The sequence below is a fragment of the Chiloscyllium plagiosum genome, chromosome 24 (assembly GCF_004010195.1).
Source record: "Chiloscyllium plagiosum isolate BGI_BamShark_2017 chromosome 24, ASM401019v2, whole genome shotgun sequence".
NCBI lineage: Eukaryota > Metazoa > Chordata > Chondrichthyes > Orectolobiformes > Hemiscylliidae > Chiloscyllium > Chiloscyllium plagiosum.
This window is the reverse complement of record NC_057733.1, coordinates 34,320,804-34,345,049: the sequence shown is the minus strand read 5'-3', so window position 1 is coordinate 34,345,049 and position 24,246 is coordinate 34,320,804. Positions and strand designations below refer to the sequence as shown.

The 24,246-nt window shown below is 39.0% G+C and overlaps 2 protein-coding genes across 9 annotated transcripts; one reads left to right on the top strand and one right to left on the bottom strand.

The window, feature by feature from the left end:
- Positions 1-2,544: 2,544 nt before the first annotated feature.
- Positions 2,545-12,992, bottom strand: si:dkey-21c1.1 (uncharacterized protein LOC100150256 homolog). Of its 3 annotated transcripts, XM_043714759.1 has the most exons (4): positions 12,302-12,793; positions 12,047-12,214; positions 6,807-6,918; positions 2,545-4,552 (listed from the first exon to the last, which is right to left on the bottom strand). In XM_043714759.1, exons 1-4 carry the CDS (start codon positions 12,325-12,327, stop codon positions 4,337-4,339), a joined length of 522 nt encoding a protein of 173 aa, XP_043570694.1. In that variant the 5' UTR covers positions 12,328-12,793; the 3' UTR covers positions 2,545-4,336. The 3 variants fall into 3 exon arrangements, with proteins under 3 accessions (XP_043570694.1, XP_043570695.1, XP_043570693.1); XM_043714760.1 differs by lacking the exons at positions 12,047-12,214; positions 12,302-12,793 and adding an exon at positions 12,891-12,992; XM_043714758.1 differs by having other exon boundaries at positions 12,047-12,627.
- A 454-nt stretch (positions 12,993-13,446) lies between these two features.
- si:dkey-21c1.4 (uncharacterized protein C17orf80 homolog) lies at positions 13,447-23,504 on the top strand. 6 transcript variants are annotated; one of them, XM_043714752.1, is made up of 5 exons: positions 13,447-13,519; positions 13,773-13,916; positions 18,802-20,548; positions 22,859-22,975; positions 23,247-23,504. In XM_043714752.1, exons 3-5 carry the CDS (start codon positions 19,066-19,068, stop codon positions 23,273-23,275), a joined length of 1,629 nt encoding a protein of 542 aa, XP_043570687.1. In that variant the 5' UTR covers positions 13,447-13,519; positions 13,773-13,916; positions 18,802-19,065; the 3' UTR covers positions 23,276-23,504. The 6 variants fall into 6 exon arrangements, 3 of the variants coding, with proteins under 3 accessions (XP_043570687.1, XP_043570686.1, XP_043570689.1); XM_043714751.1 differs by lacking the exon at positions 13,447-13,519 and having other exon boundaries at positions 13,566-13,901; XM_043714754.1 differs by lacking the exons at positions 13,447-13,519; positions 13,773-13,916 and adding an exon at positions 13,923-14,107.
- The last annotated feature ends 742 nt before the right edge of the window (positions 23,505-24,246 follow it).

Genomic DNA, 24,246 nt, shown 5'->3' with positions numbered 1-24,246 from the left:
TTGGTTTGATGTCATCCCAAACATTAAAATTCAAATTCAAATTCAATTGGATTTGGTGTCTTTGACATAATTTAAACTGATAGGCCGAATTTGAATTTGATTTTGTACCATGGCAACACATCACCAGATATTTGTGTCAACCAAATGTTACATTTTCAAATCTTTAGTGCGACTCTTAAGTCCATGCCAGCTACCAGCCTCTCTCAAAGATACAGTACAGACATACACCTTCATAACAATACATATCTCTAGCCACATCTAAAATGTTATTTAATCTCAAGTTACTGCACCTGCAAAAATTTATTTTCCAATACGTCTACATTGCCTCTTTGCAACTTGGTGTTGGTTTTCCAGTTAACTATGAAAACCGCATCCACATAAGTCACATCAGTATGCTTTGTTACCCCCGAAAACACTCCTCAACTTGACCATATTGAAACTTGCATCCAGAAATAACCAAGCATCAGCATATTATGTATGTTAGCCATGGGAAAAGCAGGATTTCACGAATAGGGTAAGGGGTTGGGCCTGGATGGGATGCTATTTGGAGGGTCAGTGAAGACTAAGCCATTTCGGTGCACAATGTGAGGCAGCACTGCTGCCTCACAGCACTAGGAATCCAGGTTCAGTTCTACCCTCGGGTGGAATTTGAGTTTGCACATTCTCCCTGTATCTGCATGGGTTTCCTCTGCTGTCAAAAGATGTGCAGATTAGGTGGATTGGCTATGATATGCTGTGGTGTCAAGCGATGTGCAGGTTATGGGAAATGCAGGGTTGTAGGGATAGGGTAGGCAGATAGACCTGGGTGGGATGCTCATCAGAGGTTTGATGCAGACATGTTGGGCTGAATGTTTCCACTATAGGGATTCTATATACAGGGTGATGCCTGAATCCATGGAATTGTTTACTGTGGCCCAAATATTTTATAGGGAACGTTCCAGAACCAGGGACCGGGGGCTGCCGGGAAGGTAAATTTCCCATTTAAATGAATGGATTCGCTCCTATCCGTGGTTTTAGGCTTCCACGGTAGATTTAGGAATGTATCCCCCATGGGTACAAGGGTCTCCTGTATACAAACTTTTGTTCACTATGCCAGTGATTCAAGTGTATAAATAACCTCCTTGCTATCATTTATAAATGATTTTCTTTCACCTTCCTGCTGCAAGCAAAAACCCCTTCTCAATCACTTTTTTATGCCACATTAGGAACTCAGGTGCTTTCTTCCACGAACAAATTGTCACATAATCTGTATTTAGAGAGACCTAACTTCAGTATTAAGGAAGCAAGTTAATACTCTTTGCATCAGCATTTGGTTAACAATTGTTTAAATTATATTCAAGGGTTGTAGAGTATCAGAATCACTAACTGGGAAGAATAACATTTTCATAGTATGGTGAACCAAGGCAACTCAAAACAAAGCATGTTGAAAATATGCAGCATTACAAACTTAATAATGCTTTCAATAACTCTGAAATTAAAGACAGAGTCAGAAATTTAGGTAAAATAAATTTTATTTCAAAATTGTTGAAAGCAAGAAATGGATTTTCTTGGAAAAGAGACCTGAATCTCTAAGAAACAAATGCATTTTTGGCTATAACAATATGTTTGAGATCTTGAACAGCCATGATTTTTAAAATACTTTAAATGTCAAGCAAATTCATTTTTAACTCAGAACACTAAATTTGAACTCTAAACTGCAAACTCCACTATAAGTAAGTTGGTTGAAGGCAAACAAAAAAAAAACCAAACTATCCTCTCTGGTTCAAAGCTGATGGTTTCAAAAATCATAACTTGGCTGATGTAAACAAACCAGGTTAAAATGTAACCTGTGCCTTACTATCCACTAGGAACTGTTGTCAGCAGGTAAATTCCATTTTAAAGTTGACATGCACACGATTCATCGTATTGCCTGCTTCTTCAGCTGTGACCTTCCGTATATTATACTACTGAGCTGCATCGATGACCTACCCATGTGAAATTGAGTGAGTTAGAAAAAGTATAATTTTCCTGTTTGTTCTGCTTCACAGCAAAGAAAATGGAATGTAATTTGAAAAAGATTATAACATTTCAAATACAGAAAACAATATTCTTATTTTTAGCAGTTTGCTATGATGTTCACGGCTTCTATTTCGCAGCTACTCAGTTATATGATTAAAAGGAACTACAGGCATAGAATTGTACTGGACTCACTGTGTGATGTAATGAATTACAGTATTTCTAAAAATACTCCTTGAAAATAAATTGGCTGCAATTTTTAGATGTCCCAGTTGTTTGTTGCAATCCGATCCCAGATGTTCATAAAGACAACTGTGAAGTGCAGATGTACCACCAGAAGTTTTCACTTCCATAAATTAGAACAGGTACCAAAATAGAACTTTACCTGTAGTCCAGAAGAGCAATTCCACGATTACTCATCAACACGAATTTAGTTTGGAGATAAAGTGCAGCTCAAACGTAAAGTTCATTGTTGACTTAAATTGATCAGTGATATTAAGAATAAAACTGAGTGCAATTGGACTGTAAAACCCACAAACCATAAAAAGGTTCAAATTGATGGGATTTATTTCTCAGCAAATCACTGGTCATAGGAACACACATTTTAGCAGAGCCAAGCTGCTTCCACAACCAGCTAGAAATGGACAACTTAAGAGAAAATTGTCAGGAATCTTATCCTGTCAGTGCTCCAAACTGAACGTGATCTTCAGTCCAAGTGGTATATAAAAATTTAACAGTTGTTGCTTAGAAAAGCACAGTGTCTTCAGCCTCATACCTTGAAGATTTTATGAAAGATTCTGTTCATGTACTATGGGCTTCCACACTGTATTCTTGATTGCATTTCAAATGATCTCATTGATTTTACTGAATGCAAGTTACAATAATTTTATACTCACTTCTGAAGGTTAAACTTGGTATCTTTAGGCTTACAAATAAAATATAATTTCAGACTCTAGAATAAGTTTTAAAAAAATCCCTGACAAAGAACAAATTCCCAACCCCATTCCAAAACAAGAGTCAGGCATGTGCACCCTGAGGTTTGAGTAATTAGGAATGTCATTGACTGTGTCATATCTGTTAATTTTTTATCCAATCATAACAATATAAAGTAATTAAAAATAGAAAAGTTTATCTTTCCTTTTGTGACTACTCTCACATTGTCCTAGAAGTGTTACTCCAAGGTAGGATACAGTTCCAAAGGCATCCTCTGACACATCTAGTTGTCAGCAACTAATTTCAACACAAGGATCACTGTGACTGAACCTTGTGCTGCTTTTGCCTGAATCTGTCCCCACATGGACATTTCCAATATAGATTCTCTATACAGTTGCCCCATCTGAGAAAATTAACAATGCACATCAGGGATCACAACTGAAACCTTTATGGTCTGTGCGGCTTAGCTAGTCACTGAGGAAGCTCTTGATGGCTGAATGTCTTACACTAATCACATCTGCATGTGAAACTGGCAAAATATAAATATCTATAATCTGCTTATAACTGGAGGCATAATTTAAAGAAAACCTTTAAGCAATATTGTTCAGGTTTAGTACAAGTTAAGATTTGTATCAAATGCAGACCCAACACAACATAAAAGAGTACGGAAATCTAGATTAACACAACCCTTTTTGACATATTTTTAGTTAAATGAATTTTGGAATGAAGACAGATTTTTAAAAAACTCCAAATATAGAGCCTAGATCTGCAGAGGCATTCATTTTTTACTCAAATAATTATAGAAATTCCACTACTGTATCTGTTTCTGTCTTTGAATGGCAATGCAATTTCACAATAAGTGGAATTTTTCAGCTTGTAATATTAGAGTCTCAAAGAAAAACTGGTTGTAAAATACCAAGGAAACTGTTGTAAGCCTAATACAGTTAAGATCATTTTAAAAGATACTCAAGCTGGTCGTAATCCAGGTACATATCACTTAAAATTCAGTGGAATGCAAAAACGTTTTTAGACCAAGTTGATCTTACTGTGTTTGAAAAATAGCCACTTTCTTCTTGTTTCTTCAAGAACGCCTGTTGCAACATCACTGGAGGACTTTGCTTATTTGCAGATGAACTCCATAATGAACAGATTAGTAAATTAGAATGGTGCCAAACGGGGTAAATGAAGCAATCAAGGCTACAGTTGTGCCATTATAGCCCGCACAATTTTGATATTACATTTGTCCAAGGGCATTTAAAAAGTGAAGAGATGTTAAACTTTTAACCAAATGGAGCAAAAAAAGGGAAAAGATTGTGCAATTTAAATCATCTAAGTACAAACATCCACTCCAAAAGATTACATTTACAGTCCCTGTCCTTCATTGAAGGCACACAGTCCCACATTCTGGTCACGTTTGGTGTCCACGCTGATGTAAGCTATAGAAGTGTGCCTCCTTCAGGATCTGATTGATTTGAAAGTACGGGCCTTGTGCAGACTGTTCGCTCGAATCAGAAAACGGAAGCGTAGTCGAGCTGTTGCCTGATTTAGTATTGGCTTCAGCTGGTAAGTGTCCATTCGGTCTGTCAGGACTACTGACTATACTGCTGCTGTCACTGCTTGAGGACTGCAGAAAGAAGAGTGTGTTTAGTTGGTGAGAGAAACTCTAGAATGCTACTAACAAATATCATGCATACAACAAACTTTACAGCACATTTCCACTTATTAGCATTTTGTACATCATATCATTGTGAAGACAGAAACTTCCTTTACCCTCGTTGAATACCAATATCATTCCCATATATTTTAATGAAGAAACAGGCATTCTTTTGTGGAATTACACAATGGTTGCAGGACTCTTTCACAGGTTACCAGTTCAACCATGCAAGATGTCAGTTTGAAACTAGACAGCAGCCCAACTTTCAACACTAAGAAGCTTCAGTCAAACAACAGACAAGTAACATCATATATCAAAAATATCAAGTTCACTAGTTTCCTAATTATACAAATTACATTGGAACAAGCAGTTTGTAAAGACAGCTTGTGGAGAAAGAGTGACATAGGCAGTGGCAGAGACATCAGGAATCCGGTTCCTAAATGGACATATGCTAAATTTGACAGGCTGGGGGTAACATTCTTTTTATTGCAGTCCATATCCAGGGAGACAGATGTACTGGGAAAGATGACAATGTCAGTCTGATTAGTTGCCTAGCCTGCTCCACTATCCATTCTTGCTTGCTGCCTCACTGGTGTTTCTTATGCTCATTATTTCATTTTGAAGTTTCCACTTACATAGGATTGAAAAGATTGCTCCCTTGTTAGAAATACTAAAACTCAAATTAACTATATAGTGGAGTACAATTTTCTAATTCTCCAGATTAGATAAGTTCAAAAATGTTGAAACCAACTAGCGGACGAAAAGAACCAAACCAAAAATTGCTGGAAAAGCTCAGCAGGTCTGGCAGCATCTGTGAAGAGAAAGTAGAGTTACTGTTTCGGGTCCAGTGACTCTTCCTCAGAGAAAAAGATTTTCTAAACCTTCAGTCAAGAATTTGACAGCCAACTAATCAGAGATTGCAGGCTTAATTTGTCTCAATTATTCAATTTGACCAAGCTGAGTTACTAATACTAAAATCAACATAAAATTTACAACAACGGATTGCCAGCTATATCTGAATGTGGAGGGAAAGCCAGCATTTTAGATAGCCTTTCAGTTCACCAGACAGCAACACCTTCCCTGCAGAATGCCAAAGTTAGCTAAAGATCTGCTGAACCAGAGTTCAGAAAGTATCCAACTCAGCCACTGTTTGCTAAAGAGCCTTTATGTTGCTGCAACTGCCTTCACCTGAATACATCAGCCAATGTTTAAAAAAAATCTCAAAGGGGATCCTTTTGTAGTGTAGAAGTAGTGTCCCTACCCTGGACCAGGAAGCCCAGGTTCAAGCCGCATCTACTCCAGACGGGTGTAAGAACAGTTCTGACCAAGTTGATTAGAAAAGTAGGTTAAATTAAAAGTTAAAATGAAAAACCTCAATGGGGACCCTCTTATGATAGTGTCCCTAGGGTAGACAAAGGCCTAGTGATATTATTGCTGGACTCTATTCAGGGATCTAGGTGATATTCTAGGGAACTGGATTCAAATCCTCGCAGATGGTGGAAATCAAAGTCAACTTTAAAAATCTGGAATCAAGAGCCTGTGATGAATCAGGAAGCCTGAGCTCAGATCCCACCTGCTCCAGGAGTATATAATAACATCTCTGAACACATTGATTAGAAAAACAGGTTAAATAAAATTGATTTGTTTTAATCCTCAAAGTATTCTTGTAGCCAATGGTAGTGTCCCTACCTCTGAGGTAGGAGACCCAAGTTCAATTTGCACCTGCTTCAGAGGTAAGTCGCAACATCTCTGAACAGGTTAATTAGAAATATTTCAAAAACCTCAAAATCCAACTTTATTAATTTGGTTACAAAAGGCAGTAGTGTTCTGATATTCATCAGAAATTGGTTTGAATGTGACTTTTATCTGCTGGGAAAACGTTTTCTAATTTGCTCACGAGATATGGACATTACTGGCTCAAGCAGTATGTACTGTCCACCCTTAACTGTAGATGGTAGTTAAGAGTCAACCACACTGCTGTGGGACTACAGTCACATGTAAGCCAGACCAGGTAAAGATGGTAGATTTCCATCCCTGAAGGACTTTAGTGACCAAATGGGTTCTCGCAACAATCAACAGTATTTTCTGGCTAGCTTTTTATTCTGGAGCATGAGAAATCATTACTACAACCAAGTTTCAATTCACGCGGTTAACTTTCAGACAGCTTGATCGAACGTCACAGTCCTTGGGTGACAATAGTACAATTTTATAATTTGTTTCTAACCTCACAGTCCCAGCTGTCTCTTGGTAGATCCTGCAACAATGTACTGTTGCTGAGACGTTTCGGTGGTGGCACAGAATGGTTTTCTTCATTGTTACAGTTCCGTCGCCGCTTCCTGAAATGGGTTAGGTTGGCAGTGGTGGTGGTGGTGACAGAAAGAGTCAGAGAACAAACCTTAATTAATATCCATAGACACCAATTAAAGTGTACAATTACTTCAACTTAACTACTGGCTTTCACAAAAAAAGCCTTCAATAATGGTACATAATTTTAAAGCTGTATTCAATAATCATACAGGTCTAGACTAGCAAGTTTTTCAAGCTCAGCATTAAGTAAAATAAAAAAGGAAATGCCCACTGTCTTGGTGTCATATAAAATTAATGATCATGAACAGCAATTTTGAGATATCCAACCCAATACTATATGGTGTATAGCACATTTTAGCTGCAGAGGATAGTTGGGTTATGCCCCCTCAACTCCTGCTATCATTGAGGTCAGTTAGCATGCCTTTGAGGGACTGCCTGCATCTTGCTCACCAAACTGGGACAATTGGCATTGCACAGTTTGCAATTTCCAACTGCATTCTATGCAAAAGTGATAGGAATTTGGAACTCTGTCAAATCTAAAGTTGAACCCTCTCTTCCTCTTTCAATCAGTAAACCAGACTTAGCTCCTGAGATTAGGGTTAGCTATAACTAAGGAAGGAAGATGCCGAATGGTTGAAAGTTGCAATAATCTGCTTTCAAAAGAATGGGAGCAGGAGTTTGCTCTGCCATTTAATACGATTTTTTACCTCACTTCCAATTTCCCAAATGACCCCACAGCCCTCAATTACTTTCTTGACCATTTTGGTGACAATGTCATTGAATGGTGATAAAACATCATTGTGACATGGATCTACATCGCTGTTCTTTCACTGTCATCAGCATCAAAATCCTGGGGCTTCCTTCTTAGCAGGACTGACAGCAAATCCATTGCCATCTTCTTTAGCGCTATTTGGGATAGTGAACAAATGCTAACCTTGTCAGTAACACCCACACCCGATGATTTAAAAAGCTACAGCTGATTCTTTTGCACAATCTCTAGTTTTTTTTTGCATGTTACTTATGATAGTGTCATGCTTGAGCAGATAACTCAGATCAATATTTACTGACAATGTGCTGAACTTCGAGGTTTCCTGTCACCATTTGGATAAACAAGGTCAGTTCTGCTCTCTTGGGTAGACATAAAAGATCCCACAGAACCATATGAAAAAGACCAAGAACGTTTTCCCCTGGTTCCTGCTGATATTCATACTTCAACGAACATGTGAAACAGATTATCTAATCATGATCTTTTTACTGTTTGAGAATTTGTGTGTAAATTGGTTGCCACATTTCCTTCATTACAAGTGACATTTCAAAAGTTATTTTATTGTCTATTAAGCATTTTGAGACAGAGGTTATGAAAGGCATGAGACACATGCAAACTCTTTCTTTATATCGAAGTTTGTGGCATGCTTCAACTGTGATTGATCTTGTGGTTTTAGAAGCATTTCCTTAGATAAAATAAACAAATATTCTGCATCACTTACTTGTAAAGTACAAACTGTACCAAGTTTAAGTACTGAGCCTGGCTAGCAAATATATTTGGAATGATTTCATTTTCTCCTGTTTTTCCAATTGTAGTCTGGATTCAAGTTTTATTATTGAACATTTAAACTTTGTCTCTTCCTCAAAATGATGTTAAAACTTGAATGGAATCAAGTATATTTTCTATATTACTGATTCCAAATTATGTCCTTTCCAAAGCAATTAATTTTTATTGCTGCACATCCACATAAACCTCTATAGACATTTGCCAAACTTATAATGCTGCCAAAATCTGGACCACGTGGGACTAGTTTATATTATGGAAATTAATCAGCTACATTAACTGTGTAATCGCACTGATTTGGTACTTCTGCATTTTTTTCCCCATTTCCCACTCCAAAGTCTTTGCCCTGCAAATTGCAACAGTCCTTTGGGTAGGAGCTTGTCACCAAGAGTAATCTTTAGTGTTGGGCAGTATTCTGGAAAAGGCACTGGCTTTCTTTTAGGGAAGCTTTACTCGATAAGATAGCCTGTCCATTCCAAGTATTTATGAGGAAAAGTTGGACAGGTTAGGTTTGTATCTGCTAGCGTTCTGAACAGTAAGAGGTGACTTGAGTGAAACATAAGATCCTGAGGAATCTTGACAGGGTGAACATAAAAAGAATCTGAACTCAGGGTGACTTAAAAATAAGAGGCTATTTTTGGCTATTTAAGACAGAGGCAAGATTTTGTTTTCCTTAAAGGGTCACGAATCTTTGGAAATGTCTTAAGTCTTTGAATATTTTTAAGGCAGAGAAAGATTATTGATAACTAAGGGAAAAGGGGTATTAGGGGAGGTGGTAATGTGGAGTAATTTGATCAGCCATGACCTTGCTGAATAGCAGAGCAGGCTTAAGGGGTTAAGTAACATATTCCTACTCCTGATTGGAATGTTTGTTCTTCTAAATAAAATTGATGAATTGGCACACAAGCTCTATCACTGCTGAAAAACTATACAAAAAAGACTGTGGCACCCTTTTGTTAGTGACTAAACTATATGTTCATCCTGTTGTAGGATGGAGTTGAGACCAAAACAGATCAATCATGATCTTATTAAATCCTGCTTCTAATTCATATGTTAGACAATAAATTCAAGGTCTAGATCATTGAGGTGAAAGCATTTCAGCAATGCTTTGTGGAAATGTAGAATTAAATAAACAATACATTGCAAAGTATTGTGGAACAATCCATGCTTCATAATCATTAGATCAGTCCTAACTAGGACACAGTTTTTAACCTCAGAATTCATAAAATTATTCATAAAATATCATTCATAAAATAAAGTTGTCACACTGTGACAATTTCCTGCATCATTGACCCTTCCAGCCAAGTATTGCAATTTAGCAGTGACATCTTTAGTTGCACTCCTCCTGGTATGATATTAGAAAAAAATTGCCTGAATTGAATTGTACATCAGTCACAGACCAACTATTCCATCTCTGGTCATTCTCCTAAAAATATTCTTCTTCAATCTATGCAGGTTTGATCCTCCATGTGTTTTCACTCTGGATTATGCCTACACAAGATTCAGATTAGTTTCAACCATTCATTTACATCTTTCCAGTCTCAGATTGATTAGAAAATATCTATATTAGGGATCGTCTGTACACATACAGCTGCAGCACTATTTTTTTAAATCTCATGTTTTAAGATTATCTAACAGCCATTTTACAAATATAAAACTTTGTTCAGGTTCTTCCATTTAAGCAGGTGAGTTCAGCATTTCCTCAAAAGGAAAGGCAAAAATATTCCACAGAGTAATAAGTGCGGCAAAATACAGTCAAAAATATTTAATTTTCAGAATAACTCTTCTCACCATTAACCTAAAAGATTTAATGGAAGATTATTAGGAATAAAAGTCTTACTTTTTTTGTAAAACACCATACTTTAATATGTGGAGCACATCTTTGAATACAGCATAACCTCTTAGTATAAAAAATATAGTCAAAAATAGCACATTTAGAGATTTTTCTCAATTTAAAACTAGTGACGCTATGTACAAAGACTTTGGTGGGCGGCACGGTGGCACAGCGGTTAGCACTGCTGCCTCACAGCGCCAGAGACCCGGGTTCAATTCCCGCCTCAGGCAACTGACTGTGTGGAGTTTGCATGTTCTCCCCGTGTCTGCGTGGGTTTCCTCCGGGTGCTCCGGTTTCCTCCCACATCCAAAGATGTGCAGGTCAGGTGAATTGGCTATGCTAATTTGCCCGTAGTGTTAGGTAAGGGGTAAATGTAGGGGTATGGGTGTGTTGCGCTTCGGCGGGTCGGTGTGGACTTGTTGGGCCGAAGGGCCTGTTTCCACACTGTAAGTAATCTAAGTAATCTAATCTAATCTTACCATGTCTTCAATTATGTTGCACTTCAGCCTGATGTTGGCAAAAGTGGAACAGTTTAAGTATAAAATAAAATTTGTTTTAACACTACAGTGATGAACAAATGTGCCCACACCTCCCTCCTCACTTCTGTCCAAGGCCGCAAAGGATCCTTCCACATCTGACACAAATTTATCTGTACTTCCACAAATATCATCTACTGTATCCATTGCACCTGACGTGGTCTCCTCTACATCAGGAATACTGGATGTCAACTTGCGGATCGTTTTAGAGAACATCTCTGGGACGCCCGCACCAATCAATTTCACCACCCTGTGGCTGAACACTAACTCCCCCTCTCACTTCACCAAAAACACGCAGGTCCTGTGCCTCCTCCATCGCCAAACCCTAACCACGCAATGCCTGGAGGAAGAACGCCTCATCTTCTGCCTTGGGACCCTGTAACCACATGGGATCAATGCAGATTTCACCAGTTTCCTCATTTCCCTTCCCCCCCACCTTATCCCAGTCCCAAGCTTCCAACTCAGCACCGTCCTCTTGACCTGTCCATCGTCCTTCCCAGCTAAAAACTCCACCCTCCTCTCCGACCTAGCACCTTCTTCCACCTATCACATTCTCAGCTACTCTCCCATTTATCTCTCAGCCTCCCCCGGCCCACAAGCCTCATTCCTGAAGGGCTCATGCCCGAAACATCGATTCTCCTGCTCCTCGGATGCTGCCTGACCTGCTGTGCTTTTTCAGCACCACACTCTCGACTGATCCCCAGCATCTGCAGTCTTCACTTACTCCAAATTTGGATAGCCAAGTTTGAAGTTAAGATATCTGGTTTTGAAGTTAAGACATCTTCCAAATTCAATTGGGCAAGACATTTAAAGTGTTTTTATACATCAAATGAGTTATCAGATGCTAGACACACAATCTCTTACCTCAGAATACTCATAACTACACCAGAGACACTGTACATTTCAGTACATAACTACCACTCAATTAAAAATTTTGCTTTGAACCTGAAGCCATGAACAGGCTGGTAAATTCTGTTAATTATTTGATTATGAAACTTTTATTGGAGTGCTAAATATGCCCATGAGGAAGAACTTGTATAGAGCTCATTGTTATTTTTGACAAGAATTTGCCTTTGTATACTTATCAACAAGTGAAAGAAAATATCCACCAGGTCTCAGAAGGAAAACCAACAGGCCAACTAGAAAGGAGCACTAAAATTTCATTTCAGCATAATCATTGGAATGTTTCTTATTTTTGGAGCAATTCATTAATCTAAACGATTTAGAAGAGTACCTACATTTTCATTTTTTTGAGGGAGGTGGAGGAGAACGAAAACTGAGTAACATAGTCATACTCAATTTGCATAATTGATAATTTAGTATGAAAGGATTTATTGTTTGGCTGAAATCTGAATAAACGCGGCAACTCAATGATCCCAAGAACATCACTGGTGAGACTAATGGTGCTGCAAAACATTAGAAAGTTACTGGCAACGAGGTAATCCTGATCATTTAAGTTTCTCAATTTATTAAAACGTCGGAGCTGCACCCACCGACGAGTACAAAGGCAAAACTGCATCGCTTTCTCCCATAGTGAAACCCAAACTCTCACTGAGCTGCCACCATATTGGAGAGGAGGAGGAGTGAAGACTCAAAGACAATACATCCCCGGCCGGGAAAGGGGGAGCGTCCCTTTAAAAACCTCCATCCGAGGTGACAGTAAGGGCAGGAAAAGGGGAGAATGATCCGAGCTGATGGATCACTCTGGGCCTTCCCTCAGTCACAAGGCCTGCAGACCCCGGATTTACAGACAGCCTTGTGCCTGCGCCATCGGGGCCTCAACCCTACAGCGCCGTTCTTTTCCACCTTTAGCCCGGAGCTCTCTCGGCCAAGGCGGCTGCTCCTGCCTGCCCGCCCGCGTCCCACCGCAGGGCTCAGGCAGCCCGGAGCTGTGGAGATGCCCGCCCTCACTGAGCAGGCCAACGGGCCTCGGACCCACTACAGGCCGCCCGCTGTGAGCCGCCTGCACGTCATCTGCCCGGCTTCACAGCCGCCCCTCAGGGAGTTCTGCGACGGGGGTGGGGGAAGCGGGTTGTAGGTGCGGTACAAGGGGGTAATGGAATGAGCCCAGCTACCGCTCACCTGCCGTCAGATAACATCTACACCCGGCTGCTGCTGCTCGCTATGTCTGAGAGTCCCTGGGCCGGGGGGGCGGGGCCAAGATGAAGGGGCGGGGCAAGCACGATGACGCGCTAATAGTGACGCCACGTAGTCCACCGACTGCGCGGGCGCAGCAAACACGCCATCGGTGCCAGGAAAGGGGCGGGGCTATGGCCACAGATGGGCGGGGTTGTGGGTAAACGGTCCGACCGGGTAATGGAGAGCTAATGACAGATGGAGGCGGGGCCACGCGCGCAGAGGCGTAATAATAAAGCGGAGCCGGTACAATGGGACTACACGGCTGGCCCAGAGGGGGCGGGGCTAAGGGGGGAATGTGGGCGGAGGGGGCGTGGCGGTGGCCCAGTGTGGAGTGGTGTCACGGTATGTGGGCGTTACCAGCGTTTGGAGGCGAGGTCAGAAGGGGGGTTTTTGGGCGGAGCGTGGTCATGGTCAGGGAAGGGGGCGGGGCGTGGTCACTGGAGGGGCGGGACAAAGAGATTTGGGGCGTGACCGATGAAAACCAAGCTCAAAACAGCCCGTCATAACAAAAACAAAACCAAACAACTGCGGGATGCTGCTGGAAATCAAACATTACTGGAGAAACTCAGCAGGTCAGGCAGCATCTGTGGAGAGAGGGAGAGAGGAACAGAGTTAATGTTTTGAGTCTTGTGAGCCTTTCTCAGAACACAGAATCTGAAAAGTTAATATTGTTTTTCTCTCTGCACAGATGTTGAATTTCCGTTTTTGTTTTATTTACTAAAAGCCTGTAGTGTGGCTGCTTGTTTCTCCCCAACATCTCTCTCCCTCTCACAAACACACTCTGTCACTTTCTCTTTCCGGACACTATTCAACCTCTTCCCGCAGATGCCCCGTTCCCCCTCAGCGGGGGCCTTAAAGCAGACGGACCGGATGTTCGCTCCCCGCACCGGAAGGTGTCCCACTGGATTGAGTCCGCTGTGTCTGAGAAACATTGTGCAGACGAATAAAACAGAGGTGCAGTTACTTTCCGTGAGTTTTAAAACGAGAGGAAGGAATGATAAATGTGGTATTCAGGCCCTAAGCAGGCGGTTGCATAGAGTTTTAAGAAAACGCGAGAGTCAAATTTTTGAAACATTTATTGCCATAATGTAACAATGTTAATAATTTTGACTTTAACGTGAGGTTGGGAGTCAGACTGGAGATACAATAAAAGAAGCACTGTAAGTATCTGTTTAAGTAGAACCATCAATTAGGGAGAATGTGTTGGTGTTGGATGCAGGAAAGATGTGGTCGGTGGCAGGGCTTGGGATTTGTGAGTGGATTGGGGAAATTCCTCGACTTTTCTGGAAGAAAAGGTCGAGAAGAGACTTTCGGTGTTCAAACTCGTGGATCTGGATACACAAATAAAGAGAAACTCCTTTCGGCAGAAGGTTTGGGCGAATTATAGAACAAAAGCAAGGGAAGAAAATCCTTTTAACAGGACTATGGCTTGGATTTGGAACGTGTTGCTTGAGTGAGTGGTGAAGATAGATTTAATTATGGCTTTCAATAGGTATTGGATAGTTGTGAATTATAGAATCCCTACAGTGTGGAAACAGGCCATTTGGCCCATCGAGTCTGCACCGACCCTCAGAAGAGCATCCCACCCAGACCCACCCCACTACCCTATCCCTGTAACCCTACATTTCTCATGGCCAAGCCACCTAAACTGCACATTTTAAGACTGTGGAAGGAAACAGGAGCATCCAGAGGAAACCTACACAGACACAGGGAGAATGTGCAAACTCCACACAGACAGTCGCCTGAAGGTGGAATCACATGCAAGTCCCTGGTGCTATGAGGCAACAGTGCTAACCGCTGAGTCACCATACCAAAAAGATTGAAAATATTTGCAAAACTACAGAAAGAGATAGAGGAGTCTGATTAAGTTGCTCTTCTAGAGATCTTGCACGATTTGACTGGCTGAAAGGTCTCCTTTTGTGCTGTAACAATTCTATCATTCTAAGAATGATGTCTTTGCATTTGTATAATTCCCCAGATTCCTCCAGTAGCCTAATTTTACTATCCTGAGTATTTCAGTTTGTCTTTAATCATTGCTCATATTTACAGTCATGTATCCTTTCTGGGGCATGTGTAAGATAATTGACCAAATGAAGTACCTGCATTGAAGCATTGGGAAATATATATATTCATTCATAAGGTTATGGTGGTGATATGTTAAGAACTTTGAAAATTATTGTGAGAATTTTGAAAATAAGACTTGGCACTCATTCAAGCAATGCAGGTTTGAAAACACATTGTGGATAGGTGAACGGGTTTGTCGCAAGCCAAGACAGCAGATTTTAGATGACCTCAAGTTTACAGAGTGTGGACTAATTGAGAGAAGCAAGGAATGTAAAGGAATAGTTGAGTATAGAGATTACCTTGGTATGAGTGAGAAAATCATTAGCAGATGTACTGTAAAAAGGTAAAGTCAAGTGACATTACAGAGGTGGACTAGGGAGGTTGGATGCCTCTCTTGGGTGAACTATGGTAGGATTAGTCTCCACCTGTTGCCAGGGGAGAGGAATGGCATTGGTAGTTCAGGAATGGAGTTTGAAACAGGGACGAAAAACAAGACTTCAGTCTTTCCAATATTTAACTGAAGGAACTTTCTGCTTATTCAGTTTTGGCTATCATATATATTGTTGATTATGTAGCAACAATAGAGAAGTTGTGAATGGTGTCCATAATGTGGAGGTGCCTGTGTTGGACTAGGGTAGACAAAGTTACAACTCACACAATACCAGATTATAGTCCAACAAGTTTATTTGAAAGTACAAGTTTTGGAGCACTGCTGTTTTGTCAGGCAACTAGCGGGGCAGGATCATAGGACACAATTTGTAATAAAAGATCAAAGTGTCATACAGCTGATGCAATGTATTGACCAAACCTAGATTGCTGTTAAGTATTTAATCACTTAAATATTGAATGGAATGGAGATGCACATTTTGATTGATTATTATGTAAATCCCAGAACTTCTTTCAAGTTGTAGTCCAGTGACAAGTTTTTAAAAAAAAAAAGGCAACAGCTCAGCTCAGACAAATCAATGAAGATGTGAGGTTAGAGTCTGTCTGTATTCCAACCTTGAATCAAACTGGATCTGTTTCCAAAGTAGGAATTTATAAGGACTGCCTACAGATTGTGTGTGGTTTTTGAACACAATAGAATGTATCTGCAAATACACATTCACCACATAGACCCGTGTGTATCTCGTGCGTTTACATGTGAAAACTAATGCTCTTCTTTTGGATGATGTCATTGAAGGACAATATATCAATTGGAAATATGTTAGATCCTTGAGGGGTCATCAAAGGTAATGGTGTGGGAGAAGGAAAATAAGCCAATATCAGCGATACTTTGGCTATGATTAAATAGATATAGAACGGAACCGAGGGAAAGCAGTCTCGCACAGCTAGACGACAGAGGAGATATATTGGAGGGGGTTTGTGTGCTCAGCTGTGTCAAATATTGCAGACCAGTTGAGAAGAAACGAGGACGGATAGTTTGCCCTTGCCCAGTTGCATTAGATGTCAGTTGTAACCTTTGATACTATGGCAGCAATGAAGATCTGATTGGATAATTTCCAACATGAAATTCTACAAAAGCTGGATATGGTTTTGGGAGGTAGAACATGTTTAAGGACTTTGAAAAGTGAGACAGGGAATGGGCAGCAGTTTAAGAACAGTGGGAAAAGGACTTTTTTGGTTTGAGGAGTGAATTGATGAGGATGATAAAAAGCGAAAAGGCTCATATGCCACGAGTCAGAGCTAAGAACACTATCAGCACCTGGGGACAAAGTGTGGAACTTGGTGATAGCAGTTAAGTGGAAGTAGGGTTGAGGATAGAAAGGTAAGAGATAAGAAATGCCTAGCCAAAAGTGCTCCTTCCAACAAGCTAAGATACTTGGCTGAGCTATGGACTGTACATATTTTCTAATCCGCTTGCTCAGAGATATGCTGGAAAAGCTGAACAGGTCTGGCAGCATCTGTGGAGAGAAATGAGTTAATGTTTCGAGTCGAGTCACCCTTCCTCAGTACCTGACCCCAAAGTTAATTCTGATTTCTCCACAGATGCTGCCAGATCTGCTGAGTTTTTCTAGCAGTCTCTATTTTGTTTCTGATTTACAGCATCCACAGTTCTTTTGATTTTTATTTTGCTTAGAGATGAATTATATATCTCACAAGCGAGACTTGAACTTAGGCTTCTGGTCCAGAGGTCGGGCTCTACCACTGTGCCACAAGAGCCTCTGAGCTATAGAACCAATAATATCTTTCCATTTTGGTAGGAATCATGTAAGTTGCCTGCTTCAATATCTTGTATGGGACTTCAGAAATCTATTAACCTTTGTGCAAATAAAATTGTCCAATTTCCTTTCTTATTGACTTACTAATTTTTTGTGTTCTCCTTCCCCTGTCTACTGCTGAGAGTTTGAGTTGTTTATTTATCTCTAAATCCTGTCCAAGTGTATTCCAGTTCCATGATCCTGTCATGATTTGCCAATAATCTGCATTTAACTGGTGCATGCAAAAAGGATACAAATTCTGTGCTGTTAGTTTTTTTTATTGTTTGTTTCCTGTTTCAGTAGGCATGAAGAAAAAGAAAAACTTGCATTTATACAGCACCTATATAAATACACTCACTATCCCAAAGCACTTAACAGGAAATTAAATCTTACTGAAATATTGTCACTGATGTAGTGTTGGAATTGCAGTATCTAAATTATCTCTCAAATAGCAATGTTCATAATGACTTGATAACCACTTTTTTGATGTCAGTTGAGAAATAAATATTGGCTGGGATTTGGGATAACTTCTGTAAACTTATTTGAAATAGCACAGGGAACCTGTTGCATCCTGCTGAAGACAGACTAGGTGTCAGTTTATTGTGTCATTTGGCAGACAGCATCTTTGACAGTGCAGCACCTTCAGCACCGCGCTGGAGTGTCAGCTTAGACTTTGTGTGAATATTTGAAGTGGGACTTGAACCCCCAATTTTCAGAATCAGAATAAAGATGCCAACCAAAATTACCTGTGCTGTCAAAGACCTGAAAGTTCCACGCTGGCTGTTCACAAATTGTCCTTTTTGAGATGCTGCAGTTGTGCAACCATGCAATAATGTTGTATTTGGAACTGTACATTCGGTTGAACAGACCGTGCACAACAAGAAAAATTAGATGGAATATTTCTTCCACCTGAGCCATGGCTGGTATTAATGAAGGCATTGTTTTCAGTTTTGTTTTAATCCTGTCTTGGGTCAAGCATTTCTTCACCCTTTGTGGCATTTGAGAACTAAAATTGAATTGCATTAGAAGAGAAATGGTCCTAAAGTACGAGGTCTTGTACAAGATGACAAAGCCAGGCTCTTGATAAATTTTAGTTCCTGATCTGGATTAGCTGATTTTGTACCTGCAATATTAAAAATCTCATCCTTGTTTAAAATCCCACCGTGGGCTTGTCTCTTCCCCATTATTTGTGATCTTCTTCAACTCTGCAACACTGCTGCAATGTTTGTGCCTATCTAATTCTGGCCTCTTGTTCACCCCCCTTGACCAAGTGTTTGACTATGTGCTCTAATCTCTCCTTTATGTAATTTGGTGCCATATTTTATTTTAAAAATGCCTTTTAAAACCTTGAACATACTGCCCAAATATAAACTGTTAAATGGGTTTCATTGTAGCCGTGAAGAAAGTGATTCTTGCCTGAAATCTCACCAAGAAGCTTGGCATTTGTATTGCCTGTTTGTAAAAGAGTCAGGGTATGTAAAATGAAAGGTCTGGAAAAAGTATGATACGTGGCTTTGAACTGTGACCCAGTTATCATGACATATTCATTGATGTATTTTCTGTTTTAATGGAAAACATTTAATCTTCAGGGGAAGAACTAATTCTAAGATCGGCATATTGTGATGAAGAAATAGTAGATGAACAAGTCATTCGTTAAATTTTCATTACATTACTGATAGCTCCAAGGAAAAGGACAGAATCCGGAGTTGGAGCAATAATGTTGAAACATTTATGATGTTGGGAAACTTGTTTTTAAACATTACAAACATGCCAACAGCTTCAACCAATCATGACTGGTTTACACACTTTGCGCTTTTGGTTTAAGATTACACTGTCTTTCTCTCCAGTCTAAAATGGAACATATTTCACCAGGAATGCAAGTGTGTCCATTTTGTGGTAAAGCTTTTAAGCGACTGAAAACACATCTTCCTCACTGTAAGGTGGCCAGAATTGTGAACAGTAAATCTAATTCTAAAGAGACAGAGATACCAGTTGCAATTCCACAGCAAAAATTAAGTTGCAAATCTGTTAGCTCTCCAGCATCATCTAACAAGAAGACAAAAGTTAAAGCAAACTCAGCAAAGACTTTAACACAGAAGGAAGAAGCAGCATCACCAAAAAAGAGCAATCATTCAATAGGTTTAGGAAATGAATTATGTACTTCTGTACAAAGTGTTTGGAACAAAGATATTAATGAGCCACAGTCAGGTCAAGAAGATTTGATGAACAGGAGAGAGCAAATCAGAAAAAAATGTCAACAGTCTGTTAGTCAGACAACTAAAGGACAATCTAAATGGGCAAAAAAAGAAATGGTCTTAAAATCAAAGTCAAATGAGCATTTTTTAACACTGGATGAGGATAAGGTAGATGCAAAGTTAAAAGGTGCTGCTAGAGCAAAAGTGAAGAGTTCGCAAAAGATTGTAAATGACAATTCTTTAAAGAAAAAGCAAGGAAGTAGTTCTTTAACGATTCCACTGAATGAAAAAGGATGCACTAACTTGGTATCAAAAAGTATATTTTGCCCAAAAGGGAAAACAGTTCTTAATTTAGAACAAATTTACACTCGACCAGAATTTGAAAAGGAGACAACTGTGTTGGATCTGAAAGCCTATGAAATTGTACCTCAGCTATCTTGTGCTATCAAATCAAATTCACTTCACTTTACAAGCCGAGAGAATGCAGATTCTCAAGATGGCATAAGATGTCAAGCTAGCCAGAATGAAATCACAGAACGGATGGGCTCAAATATATCAGTATCTGAACGAACTCCAGTAAGCAACATCAAAACTAGCGTGTGGCATCACAGTGAAAATAATTTGTGTAAAGCAAGGACCAGCGTAAAACAGGATTTTATGTTGAATGTGAACGCAAGTGAGATAAAAGGTGGTTATAGAGCTGATGTTTTGGAGACTAGTAATTATAATTCTTCTGCGAATAATCACATTTACAGTGGAATTATGACTTCTGAGCAAGTGAAGGATTTAAATAAAGAGAAAGGCAATCCAAGTATTGATCTTGTGGCTGTGAAGGGAATAGAACCAAGTGACTGGAACACAACGGAGGCCATACAATCTGAATACATGCATTTGTCCCAGAGAAAAAATGATTGGAAAGAAGACATGTTCCTATCAACAAGCTGCAGGAGAACAGCACGTTTGGATGAAAGGATTAAAGAACTTCATCTTAGTCGTTGCACAAAAACTGGAATAGGGATGGAGTGGTTCCCTGAACTGTATCCAGGATACCATAGCATTGGACTGAGAATGCTTCCTGAACAAACTAAACAGTTTGAAACCCCAATCAGACTGTCTGCCACTTGGCGTGAAAACATAAAAGGTACAATTAGTAGAATGTTTAAAATGTTTTTATCCCAGTTCTGCCATGTTTGATGATTTGTCTGCTGTGACATGACTTAATTGGACATTTGTGATATTTGCTTTGGGGAAAATAATTTTCAATAATTCAAAATATAAAGTTAATTATTTAATTTCATATTTTGTCATGTATTTCTCACTCTCTACCCTCTTGTTTTGCTGACTGATGTCAACGTTGCCTTATTGTGGATGTTCAGGTAGTTTAAATATATACATTAAAAGATGTCATTTCTCTAACTTCTCAATGGCTCAGCCAAACACAGCGCATATTATGGAGGTTGTTGTACCATGCCAAATTGGTTTGTTTTGGTCAGTGAGTGCAAGCACATGCTATTCCCTTTTCCATCAAGGAAATACTTACTGTTGCTTCCTACAAGTCTGCAGAAGTGAAATGTCCAAATTACTTCACAGGATTAGACAGGTAGCCTGGAAATCCAAAAATGAATTGGGTTATTGTTTGCATTGGGTAATCACTTTTATACATCTTTCTTGGTTTGTGCAACTATGTAGAACTTAAATTCTATTTCATGTAATGCTCTTTGAGATTGTGCCATATTTTTCTTGCATGCCTTGAATCTTTTAAAGAAGTAATATCCATAATATTTGTACACTGACAAATGAAATTATATCAACAAAAGTCGACATCTGTTGTAGCTAAGTTCCACAACAAAGATTAATTGTTGCAAATCACTTTTTCATTTAATTTTGAAATTTGGTGCAGTATTTCCTTTGCTAATAGTGCTATACATGTCTTTTGGCTTGAAGTATATGTGTCATGTATCTTTTGTGATCAGTTCATGTTGCTGTTATTGCTCCATTTCAGCCTGCTCCCAACTTTTTCATTAAATCTCCCATCATAATCCTCTATTTCCTTCTCATCTGCTTGTCTAGATTCCTCTCAAACGTACAATTTACTTTAACAACTCCCAATGATATCCAAAATTCTTTGTTTTTTCTTTTGAAGTCATTTTGATGATGCGCCTTGGATAAACTATTCTATTGGTAAAGTGAAAGCAAAATTGGCATCTATTTTGCAAGTTATGTTTATGCAGTGAGTTGCTAAGTTTTTGTATGTAGACACTGTTTCAAAGAGGAGTCATTATCCAAATATGTTCTGTGTAATTTGCTTGCATTGTGACTGGAACAGAAGTAGGATGTAGTGTGGGTTTCAGTGGTTTTGCTTTTGTTTTGTTTAATCAGTCATGGGATGTTGGGTGTCACAGGCTGGAGCAGATGCTGTGGGTCTGGTATCACATGTAGGCCAGACCCCAGGTAAGGATGGCAGATTTCCTTTCTGAAAGGACATTAGTGAACCAGATGAGCTTTTCCCCAATGGTTTCATGATCATCATTAAACTGTTATTTCCATATTATTATTGAATTCAAATTTAAACTGCCATGGCAGGATTTGAACCCATGCCCTCTGAACATTACCTGGGTCTCTGGATTAATAGTATAATAAAACTACTAGATCATTACCTGCCCCTTTGTTTTGTTGTTCAAATAAAGCCATTGGTCTCTTGTTGAAATAATCTCACGATGTAAATGGGTGGTGGTATAAAGTGGAAGGAATTGGATACATTAAACTACATGTCCATAGACTGAACAGAACACAAAATCTCAGCTTTAATTTTTATTAGCACTAATTACAGACGATCCTTCAGGTGTACTCAGCCCTATGAAAACAGATTATGTAATCCTGTTACAAAATTCCAATGAATTAATAATCTAAATTTTAATATTGCTTTTTTGACCTCTTGATGTTCCCAAATGTTTTACAGGCAACTGAAGTGTAGTCACATTTATAATGTAGGAAATACAGAAGCATATTTGTGTTTGAAACGCTCCTGCTAGATTAACCTCTCTTTAATAATGTCACACAAGAAAAATGTTGAGCAGGACATCACTGGGGAGAATTCCCCCACCTTTAAAATAGTGCGATGGGGTTTTTTGCATTGATTTGAAAGGCCCTGGTTTAATGGCACAGGTCTTCTGGTGCCAAGATTGACTAGGACCTGCAATAGTACAGCATTCCCTCAGACTGTGGGTTGGAATTTGAACTTGCAATTTTCTGCCTGAAAGGGGAGAATTACAGAAGTAATTCTGAGCAAAAACTGGCAATTGATTGCTGATTGGCATTACGTAACAAGTACCAGCCTGCTTCATAGGTGGCAAGCTCCTTCGGGGAAAAGGTCAAAAATAGGAGAACAATAGAGTAGAAATGAATTTGTCCGTAAAACAGAAATAATATTTTTTAAACTTACTTCCTGCAGGTTATAGTAAGTATTGCAATAAATATATGAACCCAAGGAGAAGAGGAGCTGGAGGTGTGATCACTTTGTTTTTGGGATGTGCACTCTTCAGCTACATTTGGAATTATGATTTGATCAGTGAGTACATCAGCGTCTTTTGACAGATGTTGGGATATCTGAGAGAAATACTGTTAATTATATCCCATTATGATGGAGTTAACATTATGTTTCTAGTGATCTCATTAGTGTCCAAATGACCACAAACTAACATCTATTTTTGATGTCATCGCATCCCCACCCCTTTGTTTTAAAGAAAGACCAAGTAGCCATTCCTGTTCAGCCTGTTAGTAAGGGAAGTTGTTGCTAAAAGCCATTAATGCTTTAACAGCTGTTGAAACCTTTGTTTTAGAACATGATTACAGAAGAAAATACCATTGAGAATTGAGCTACAATGTTTTTGATTCATTCCACTCCAACATGAAAAAGTTGAAGACACTATATGAAGAAAAAAGATTAAAAATTTTGCATTGGATTTTAATTAGTTTTTTTTTAGTTACTCTGCCTAGCATTGTGTAGGAGAGGGCATGAATAAGATAAAATATACCTGAGTTGCTTTACTCTGATATTTTAAGATTTTACAAGCTGTAAATAAAAATATTATTTGTAAGAGTGTCATTTGTCATTGTTTTTATGTCATTGTTTATGTAAAGTGACTTAAGTGCACTTTCCTAACTACTGCAGATAGAAACAGAACTTAAAATAAATGGAATTTCCAAGAAAGTATTTTGAAAAACTGACTTGTAAGTAGTTAAATGGCAATAAGCAAAATAGTCTTGTTTCTAAGGTTTTTGGCATTCAACCATCAAAATCTTATTCCAGATTTTTTTTTTCCTAAAACAAAAATCAGCATTGCATCGGCAATATCATTTATCACTTGAGATAGAAGAAAATCTGCACATCTTAAAGCATTTGCTCAAACAAGCAATAAATGTTTACGTTTTTTGAAAGACACTAATCAAAGTAATCTTGTACCTTCTTCAAATTTGAGGAGCTTGCTGTATTAATTGTAAATAAATTACAAATAAATTTACTATTTGCTTTTACAAATATGTTTTCTTGTTTTTTTTTTACAATCACTTCTGGACCAGACACTATGATGCAGGGGCTTTTGCTACTGTATCTATGCAATAGCAGTGATGCTTTGCTGTTCACCTTTTATTATCAGCCAGCAAAACAAATCAGCTTTTTGACAATTCTATAACATTGCTGCTGGAACCATGGCCTTGGAATTTGAAGTATTTAAAATTCCACTAACCAATACTAATAATGACTTGAGTGAGAAATAGCAAAACACTGTTTTAAGATGGAAACAGACAACGGACATTAAGCAGGATGAGAATCTATTAGTG